We start from the raw sequence: 10,705 nt of genomic DNA on the forward strand, positions 1-10,705 counted from the left end.
ATCTTTTACTTCTAAATTCTTTTGTATTTAGAGTCTAACTTATATTTAGATCAGTTGGGATTCTTTTTTGCACTTGGTGTGGGAATATATCTCTGTACTCTCCCTCTTAATAATGTAAGGTATGTTTCTTAAATTAAAATAATAACAATAATATTAAAACACAAAATTCACAAATCAAAATGATCAAAGGCTCTTGTAATTCTTTGAGCCTTTTGAAAGCAGGATCAAAGCAAAATGAGAAGAGATAAGAGCCATTGGAACATTCATTTCAATGGTTGAATAATATGAATGGTATTAACATCCTACCAGTTGATAAAACATCTTGGCGTCGAGGTTGCAACTTGTATGTGCAACTCGGTATCCGCAACAAAATAAAGCTCTAATATTTACCCAATGTTAACAATGAGATGCTTCAACAAAATCAAACTAACTAATAACAATGAACTCAACTTTTTAAAATCTGCAAAAGTCTTAGAACTTCAGTCTTCTTCATCTGGGGGTGATTTGAGTTATGGAGATGGCTGCAGAGCTCATCTCGTTGCTAGTGGAAGTGCTCGACTTGGAAGTTTTCTTCCTCACTGAAGGAATGTCACTAATCCCCAAGCCTCCGTAGAACCCCGGGGCGGTAAGTAACTTCTCGTTAAGCTTGATCTTCTTTGTAAGCATGTCAATGACTTGGCTCATCACTGGCCGTCGATTTGCAGTAGCTTGCGTGCAAAAAAGAGCCACTTTCATGTACCTAAGCATTTCTTCCCGAGGATAATCTCCTAGTCTAGGATCTACTATATCTAAGAGTTTTCCTTCTTCATATAACTCCCACACCTGTTTCATGGCAATTACCTGATTGTAATAAGCTACAATATGGCTGGTGAAGAAATATAAGAGATTCCATGTAAGGAAAGACACCAAAGAAAATGCTATCTACTATCTAGATAGATCTATTGGGCATGTTTTTCAACAGGTTTAAGACATGGCACAATCACTCAATGCTCACAAGAACTCAAAACGAGAATCTACAAATTCATAAGTTTCAAGCTTCTCATCAGGTACATAATGTAACCAAACCAGTGTGTTTTTGAAGATCAAGGCGCAATAGTCTTCAGGAGTTCTAAGCGCAAAGCATGAGAAAAAGTGCGCTTTTTTTTTTTTTTTGGAAGTACACTGTATATAAAAGCATAGTTGATGTGAGGAAAAAAAATTGTATTTAGGCTTAGTTAATTTTATTTTTTTTAGTTAATAAAAAAAGAAAAAACCTAATTATTATTATTATTTTCCAAAATAATGAAAAAGGCTCCAGGCCCATGGCTTTGGGCCTTAGGGCTTCACATAAGCGTGTGCCTAATGTGCCCCTCGCATCCGAACCTGCACCTAGCAACTAGGCACTCGCCGGAGAGGACTTTTCAAAACACTAACCCCAACCCGAATCAACAGCTACGTTAAGGCAATGAAGTACCAATAACGCAAATGGGAAATATACAAGAATTAAGGAAGCTGTAAAGTTGGATATGAGCAAGCGTACCCTTTCCAGCAAAAGTATTGATATTTCTCTCCCAAAAACTGTACTGCTACGTCTACCACTAACTATTTCAAGGATGAGGACTCCAAAGCTATATACATCAGCCTTCGGAGTTAGCTGACCTCCCATTGCATACTCTGGAGCCAAATAACCACTGCAGAAAACAATATTCCAAGATGATGAGAAATATTCATGCAATTCTTGTTTAAACTTCTACTTTAAGAACATCAATACAAAAAAACATATCAAATGATGAATGTTCTCTCCATCTGCTGAGATCTGCCAAGTGCCAGCATAACAAAGACATATGAGCCAAAAAAGTATGACTGAATTAAACCTGGGTAACAAAGCAAACCATTCAATAGTTCTAGTGTCAACTCCCAACTCTGGATCTTACATATATTCATTAATTTGTTCGCCAACAACTTTCTTTTCCAACAGAAATGAAAAAACAAACATATATATATATATATATATATATATATATAACTCGATGATTGTATTTATCAGGAAAAAGAGAACCAATCCCCAGGCCAAAATTGTCTGGCATTGAGTTTTTATCCTTTGGCTGGTTTAAATTACCCTTTGATTCGCATATACTGCCTCTCCTACAATGTAACTCAACCAGCTGATATACGTGGCATAATGTGTGCACAAGACTTATCTATCGTATTAATATAGAGAAATCGGCAGTAATTCATTTCTGAAAAATTAGCACATATAAGATCCGAGATGAACCCAGCCTGTCGGGTGTTCATAATTCTTTCCTGAAGGCACCTGAGTCATGTTCAGGATTTGAATTCTTTTTCTTTTGCTATTCTTTTTGGTCAGACTTGCTATTCTTTTTCAACCTTATCCTGTATCGCTGTAGAGTCATGTCATGTATAAACTATGTAAATGTATGGAGTTTAAAAGGGCAAAATACATTTATGGTCTCTAAAATTTAAGTTTAGTATCTATTTGGTCCCTAAAGTTTCAACATGAACGCTTTAATCCATAAAGTTTGGAATATAGTTTTTTAAATGGTCCCTAAGCACATTTTGACCATTAATTGACTAATGGAAAGATAACGTGGCACTTAAGAAAGTGGTTGTATCTGTGAAATTTTATTAATTCAATATTCAATTTAGGGTTATGTGGCTGTTGGGTATCTAATAAGATTTCATGCAAATTCACACTAAACAATAGAAAGAACAAGTAGCTTCCTTGGAAGTAATCAGCACAAAAATAGAGTCCCAACCGAAAGATGCGGTGGCACTTAAGTAAGTGATTGTATATTGCTGACACAGAAATTTTATTAATTTAATATTCAATTTAGGGTTATGTGGCCGTTAGGTCTCTAATAATATTTCCCGCAAATTCACACCAAAAAATAGCAAGACCAACAACGAGTAGCTTCCTTGGAATTAATGAGCACAAAAACAGAGTTCCAAGCTACAATATAACAAACAAAAATGCAAATAACAAATACCAAAGTTACTTGGCTTTTTGAGAGAGTTGGTTCTTTGCAAGGCTACTCTAGCCACCAAAATCCTCACCAAACACATTCCCCTACACAACGTGCAAAAACGCTATATAAACCTCAACCCCCCACAGATCAGGTTGTACAACATGTTCCCTCCTGCCAAAATAACTTACTAATATGAACCGCCAAAGGTTCAAAGTTATTGTTTATATTTTCTTGAATAATTTAAATGAAGTTTTATTGTTTCCAATTTTATCCTTTCTCAAACATATTAAATAAGGGTATTTTTTTCATTTTACAAAGATCTATGATGCGACACATATTAGGGTTTGGAGAGGCCATCTAAAGTCTGGTCATTAAGCTACGAAATAGTTTTGGATTTTGAATTTTGAGAATGATATTTTCCATCTGTGTTGATGACAGAGATTTATCACCATCATTTTTTAAATTCCTGATCCAAAGTTGCATGTTTAAGCATCCAAGTAAGATTGATCAACTTGCTCGTGGAGTATTCAAACCTTGAGTAGGGAGATAGTTCTCTTTACCTCATGGTCTTCAATCACAAGGTAATTTTCTAACTCTTGGAGTTGTGCTAAATTGATTTTGGGGGTTCTAAATTTGTTATTAGGGGTTCAAGTAACCAAAGGTTCCTAATTTACAAATTGCTAGGATTTTCATATCACTTACCCTCGTCCATTTACCTGCTCACCCCTCATGGTGGAAGTCTTTAGAATTAGAGGCCTCACAATGGCCTCTCATCTCTAACTAGTGTGTCGACCACCATCGTCTTCGCTGGCTTCCCTCACTCATTTCCCTCTTTTCAGGTCCAATATTCATTGTTCTTGTCCCATATTTTTCTTTTAGGTTTAGATTTTTAATTTTCTTCTCTTCAAATAATAGGAATGCCAAAAAAATATTTTCAACATGTGTTTGTCTTTCTCTTAGAACCTAATACTTATATAGCATGTTCGGAAGTGATTCTAAAATGGTTAAAATCACCTTTGTCATTTCTAAAATCACTCTAAAAGATGTTTTTTATCATTCAAAGCTAATTTTGATGATATGATAATTACATTTAAAAATGAAAAATTAAATCTTTAATTAGTTTAAAGTGATTAAAGACGTATTTCATAATAATCTGAACATGACAAAAATGATTTTAACAATTTCAAAATCACTCTCATACGTGCAGTTAATTGAGCGAGAAAACCAAGGACTCAACACATAAGCAAAACTCCACTACCCCATGTTTGCTTCCCCTTTTCATTTTGCTTGAGTGAATGAGTGTTATGAAAATTTCATACTCTAGTTATATGTTCATTCTGAAATTTTTGCGAAAACTTTAAATTAGGAGGATAAAAAGAAAAAAGAAATGGAACAGAGAGGCTTACATAAATGATCTTTAGTCTTCTCATCTTCAAACCATCTTCATCCATGATATCCAACACTGACGGCTGGGAGAGGAAGGAAAGATAGCCACACATAACCCTAAATTAAATATTAAATTAATAAATTTCCCAATCAGCAAGATACGACCACTTACTTAAGTGCCACGTCATCTTTCTGTGAATCAACTAGAGGTCAAAATGTATTTAGGGACCATTTAGAACTATTTTCCAAACCTTAAAAATTAAAGTGTTCATTTTAAAACTCCATGGACCAAAAAGACATAAGCTCAAACCTCAAAGACCAAAAGTGTATTTTGCCCAAGTTTAAATTACGAGAAAAGATATGGAGAATGATTCCATGGTATCAGATCCCCTCCAATCCTGTGTTCCTTCCTACCTAATGGCAACTTTTTTCTCTTTCACCCTTATTGCCAAAACTTGTTGTCTCTTTCCTAGGAAGTCCGTTATGCTACACCTCCTTGCTATACCCGAATTATTGAAGGGGAATCCTAAAAACATTTGTCAACTAAGATCAAGATGCAAAAATTTTCTGAAATAATCAAAACCACTCAACCAATACCAATAACTTACCACTCCGAATAGCTTCAACAAGTTCCATGGCTTGAATAGATGCAGTATATCAAGATGATCGTCTGTTGGAAAGAAAAACTTGGCAACTTGATTGGTACTAAAAAAATTTGATGCATAGAAGAGGAGAGATTCTATATCCAGGCAGAAACTTTATGATTATGTGTTAGGTCACCAGTTCCATGGACAATGTCCCCAGGCAAAAGAATCTCCTCCTTTTAACTGCTGAAAATATTTGGCATTCAATAGACCTGTGGCTGAAGCTGTTTGTATTCTCGCCAATTCTTTCTTAGCATATGAGACCAAGAATAGAATTTAAGATGCCATACAAGGCTCCAAGAATGACTAGCATTCTTAAGCATGGAATGATATAAGTAACATGGGCTATGTACCAGCTACCTACTAAGATAGATACTACAAGGCTAAAGGCGGCCTTGCCTCTTAGTTTTTTTCTTTTTTCTTTTTTTTTGGTAAAAAAACAATACATTGATATGAATATGGAGAAAACCTCGAGCAAAGAAAATTACAATAGAGATCGCCAATTACTGACTAAAAAGGCTAAACTGAAATGAGTAAAAGGGTGCTTTAATTTACACCAAGAAAAAGCAATAGACAAAATCAGCTCAAAAAGCCGAGCATTAGAAGAAAAAGTATCATTAAAAAGTTTTATGTTCCTTTCACCCCATAGGCACCAAAGGTTCCTTTCACCTCATAGGCCTTGCCTCTTAGTAGTCATGGTCACTACCGAAGCTCCTGAGATCTTGATCCTCAAGCCATGGAACATACCATTATGTCTCCTAAGTTTTACACTTTTACTCTACTGATTTAGGGGTTCCTCTATAACATCTAACAAGAGTTTATTCCTAGCATATCAAGCAACCTTTATTGCTAACCTACACAAAATTGAAGTCTACAAAAACATGTGCAGGATGTTAAAATGATGACCAAGTTTGGTGAAAATAAGAGCCCTAATGGTCAATAGCTCTCAAGCATTGGTAAGTTTACCTCAAGCAACTGAAGAAACTGGTCAGAAATTGGTGTTTACTGTTTTTTAAATAACAAACTGACACATCACTAGAGAAAATAAAATACACAAAAATCCCGAAGGGGATACAGACAAGAACTTCAATCCGGAACAATCAAAGTGGGAGCAATTATAAAATCCTTTTAAGGCCGATTCTAGGCCATGGTCACTGGATTCTTCAGGGAAAATTTTCAGTTAGATAATTATCCAAGCACTTGATTGCCTCATCCCCTCTTGAAAAGGAGGTCTATCAGGCTTTTTGGAAACCTAAGAGCCCTAAGCACATTAGCATTCTAGTGTGGATAATGATTTTTGGATCACTACAATTGTTCAGCTACTTTGCAACATAAATTCCAGTCGTACTACCTTTCTCCCGTCCATTATGTGTGGCAGGCAGTGAAGATTTGCAGCACTTGTTTTTTTATTGTTCATTTTCTCACTCCTGTTGGTGGTACCTATTATCATATTTTAATCTCTATTGGGTCTTTGGCAACTCCTTTCGGGATAATATCACTAAAATCTTGGTTGGTTCATTATTATCCTCTAGATCTGATTATTATGGTCTAATGCAGTCAAGACTTCGTTATCAAAGATCTAATTTGAGCGTAACCAATGGGTTTTTCATGACAAATCTTTAGATTGGTTGGTTCAGTTGGGCTTTGCTCGTCTTCTTGTCTCACCATGGTGTTCTCAATCCAAAGCGTTTGCTGATTATTCCATTCAGGACATTTGTTTAAATTAGAATGCTTTCATTTCTCAGTTTAACTTATGTATCATTTGCACTATTTTCTTGTTATTTGGTATGTTGTATTTCTAGCATTACTCTTTATATTATATCAATAAAAATTACTGTTTCCTCTTCAAGAAAACGAACACGCCAATTGGTTGAAGGAGCTGGAAAGCTTACAATGTTTCATGTTGATAAAAAGTTGATAGCATCTTGGACTATATATAAATTTAGCATCATGACTAAATGCTATGCTACTTGCTCCAATAGAAAAATGAACACCATTCATGTTGAGGCTGTTTTTTTTTTTGTTTTTTTTTTTGTAGCAAATGAAGAAACTTTATGTTAAACAAAAGAGAGAGAACCACATCCAAAAGCCCTGAGGGAAGAGGGATCCCTAAGCCAAATTGAGGCAATTATCCACAACAGACTTGATTTTGCAAACATTAATAAAATGCAATAGGGAAGTACGGTGTAGCATAAGTACTGTGAAAGCAATGTAACAAAAGTAAGGATAGTCAAATTAAAAACCACATAAAACAAAACAAAAAAGATTGTAATATGACGTACGTTGTTCCTGCAATTCTTGTGCTAATGTGAGTAATATCATCGGGAAAAAGTTTGGCTAATCCAAAGTCACCAATTTTCGGATTGTAGTCACTATCAAGGAGTATATTACTAGCCTTGATGTCTCTATGCACAATACGGGGAACAGCTTCCTCATGAAGAAATTGAAGACCCCTAGCAGTACCAATGCAAATAGAGGACCTCTTCCCCCAATCCAGGTTGACGCCTGTGGTCTTAGGATCTACACAAAAGAAAAGAAGAAAATATTATTACTGCTGCAAGAGTGTTGCATTTACTACAAAGCTGTAAGTTCATAAATTCCTATAAGTGGGAAGGGTAGGAAGGTGTAGCATCCCCCAAACCACATGGAAAGTGTTTTAGGATGTGTTTGGCACGAGGAGTTGTGAAGTAGGAGTTGGGAAGTAAGAGTTGTGAACTCCATTCCTCGTTTGGCCCAAGGAGTTTGTGGTTTCCACTATTAAGAAAACATCAATTTTATACCTTATCAACTCCTTATACTATGGACCCCAAGAGCTCACAACTCCCTAGACTTCATAACTCCTCAGAGCTCACTATTCCACTCCTTGTCCCAAACACCCCCTTATGCGCATCCAGAAGACCCATCCAGTGCTCCCTCCCCCAACCTCGCCCCACCCCAAAAAGCCTACTCAAGGACAATAAATTACAAAGAAGATCAAAGATACATGTTTTTTAATTAGAACAATCTTCTTAAATACCTAACAAAGCATGGTCGAGACTATTATTCTCCAAATATTCATAAACCAAGATCCGGTTAGCTTTTTGAGAACAGCATCCAATCAACTCAACAAGGTTTGGATGCCTAACATTTGAAATGGTTTTGATCTCTGTCACAAATTCACGAGCACCTTGCTTAGACTCTACAGAGAGTTTCTTTATCGCAACTTGTACTCCATTCCTTAATGTGCCCTGGTAACAAATGTTCTTTCGGTAAGGTTCATTACACATGCAGGAATAAGGAAAAGACATCCATTCTGAGTATTGTACAATATAATATTAATGTTTTTTCTCATCAAAGCAAAGTGCTTTTAAACATATCAAGCACAACGATTACCTACCTATGTAAAAATTAGAACAAATGTCAACTATTTTGCTAAAATGTGCTATGGTTTAGTCCTAAGGTGGTTGCTATTGCAGTAATCTAGGCCCTTTGCTAATAATTTTGTTCTAACAGTTAAACTTGTTTCCTAACAATTCTTTTAGTAGATTATAATTTTAAGAATCGGCCCAATGTCAAAATCCAGAATAGATTTTCTAAATTTTCTTTTTCTAACTTCAAAAATTTTTACTAGGATTTTGAAAACATCTTCAAATTTTTACTAGGATTTTGAAAACATCTTCAATGTTAGCAGATAAAGAAGAAGAAAAAAAACAACACTAGTGTTTTATCGAATGAACTTTTAAATGACTAATTTGAAGCTAAACCTCCAAGGTGTTGATTCCAGAAGTCTAATGGCAGTTCAAAATCAAGTGAGCTCAAATACACATTATTAGGTGGATCAGATAACTGATATCAACTCAATTCTTAAATGTCTTCATAATTACATATGAAGAAGAAAAGATTGCACTGACAGAAGAAGAGAACCTTCAAAAAGATAAAATTTTAAGTGCCTTCAGATAACATCCGCTTAACATCATCAACAAATTCTTTTTACCTTGTAAACAGTTCCAAAACCTCCACGTCCAATTCTATTGTTCGAATGGAAATCCTCCGAAGCAGATCTTAATTCATTGAAGGAGAATTGTTTTACATTCTCAGGCAAGTCAGCTAGGCAACAGAAAATAAAGCAAAAAGAAAATCATATAAAGCATACGATGGTAATCCCGATATACATGCATAATTTCCTGATACACTTTTGAAGTAATGGATTTCCCATATCTATGTTTGCATTTGAGTATACTTAAAAGACTAATGCTTATTCGAGTCCTTACTGTCCAGTTCCTTATCAGCACGTGTAGAGATTCGTTTCTTCTCCAAAGTAGAGGAACCGAAGCAGCTGCAACTCATACTTGGGGCCGTAATTCTGTAAACTTCTGCAGAAACAGGAAGAAGAAGAAAAACAAACATGGTCTCATTCGGTCGTTTACCACAATATACAGATTGAGAATATTGCAATCATGGTATTTCTACGGCCAACTTAAAATTAAACGAGTGAATCAATCTCGTGCGCAGAGTAACGGCATCGACTCCTGAACCCCAAATCAAATGAAGTGGGGAAAATCCATAAAACTAGACAATGATAATAATCAATCTAGCCCATCGTGCATATATATAATATAAGAAAACCCCAAAACCCCAAAAAACCAAGCAACGTAATGCAGTCAACTTCGTAGAAAAACTACAGCTTGATTAAGAAGAATTACCTCCAGAACGAAATCAATACTCCATCAAAGGCTTAAAGCCTCTTCTCTCTCCAATTCACCGTGCTGCAGCTGTTCTGAGCACAGAAAAATAGACCAGGATAATGAAAAGGATCGTAACTTCTAGCTATTCGATGATCGTTTGTCGAATAGGAAGACGCAGCAAAGTGAACCACAGAAATTAGACGGATCACTCGTTCCAGCCAATCGTCCCCATTTCAAGGAAGAAGAAACAGTCAAGAGGTTTTGCTGTATATAATTTTCTTCCCCCTTTTGGTTTGACAAAGATTGGCGGGCGATGTGGTGTTCTTTGGTTCGAAGTTCAACCAACCCCATTCGACCAGTAAGTAAAAATTCATCGCCAGGTCGTCTTGTTGCTCTTGGCGTGTTCTCACCTACTCGGTTTGCAGCCCCCATTCCCTTCTCACTGGCGAAAGTGACGGTTTTTTTTTCTTTCCAAATGAAAAATGGTTATCTATTTGAAATGGAATGGAAAATGAGTTGCATCAACAGGATTTGTTAGTGATTTAGGATAGTTTGAAAAGTATTTAGAGATGAATTAGGGTAGTTTGAAAAGTATTTAGAGATATATTGTAGTTTGGCACGTTTAAGGAAGAGAGAGGGATTAAGTCGTGGGTCAACTTTTTAAAACTCCATTTCCCAGCCGGTAACTCTGCATGAATATTAATCCGTGGGTTAGCTTACCCACTTTTTAAACCTCATTTTCTAGTCTGTAACTCTGCATGAATATTAATCTGTGGGTCAGCTTACTCATTTTTTAAACCCCATTTCCCAGTCTATAACTCTTCGTGAATATTAATCCGTGGGTTAGCTTTTTAAATCCTACCATCAGCTTCTCAGATCACAATTTTCCTTCTGCCTTGCTAGTCTCCGGTTGCTCTCTGTCGTCTTCTTCTTCCAAAACTTCTTAATCACTCTCCTTTTTTTACTCTTTTGTCTCTTAAATCATCTTTTCCTTCTTCCAAAAATTGTTACTAAATCCTCTTCTTCTCCACATTTGTCCATCAAA

General features: G+C 35.9%; 1 protein-coding gene across 1 annotated transcript; it reads right to left on the minus strand.

The window, feature by feature from the left end:
• Nucleotides 1-247: 247 nt before the first annotated feature.
• On the minus strand, nt 248-10,132 carry LOC120090359 (putative serine/threonine-protein kinase). Its single transcript, XM_039047969.1, has 7 exons — nt 9,678-10,132; nt 9,247-9,350; nt 8,970-9,082; nt 8,013-8,223; nt 7,279-7,516; nt 1,520-1,670; nt 248-822 (listed from the first exon to the last, which is right to left on the minus strand). The coding sequence occupies exons 2-7, from the start codon at nt 9,320-9,322 to the stop codon at nt 490-492; spliced, it is 1,122 nt and encodes a 373-aa protein (XP_038903897.1). The 5' UTR covers nt 9,323-9,350; nt 9,678-10,132; the 3' UTR covers nt 248-489.
• Nucleotides 10,133-10,705: the final 573 nt, after the last annotated feature.

This window comes from Benincasa hispida, chromosome 11 (genome assembly GCF_009727055.1).
Source record: "Benincasa hispida cultivar B227 chromosome 11, ASM972705v1, whole genome shotgun sequence".
NCBI classification, from domain to species: Eukaryota; Viridiplantae; Streptophyta; class Magnoliopsida; order Cucurbitales; family Cucurbitaceae; genus Benincasa; species Benincasa hispida.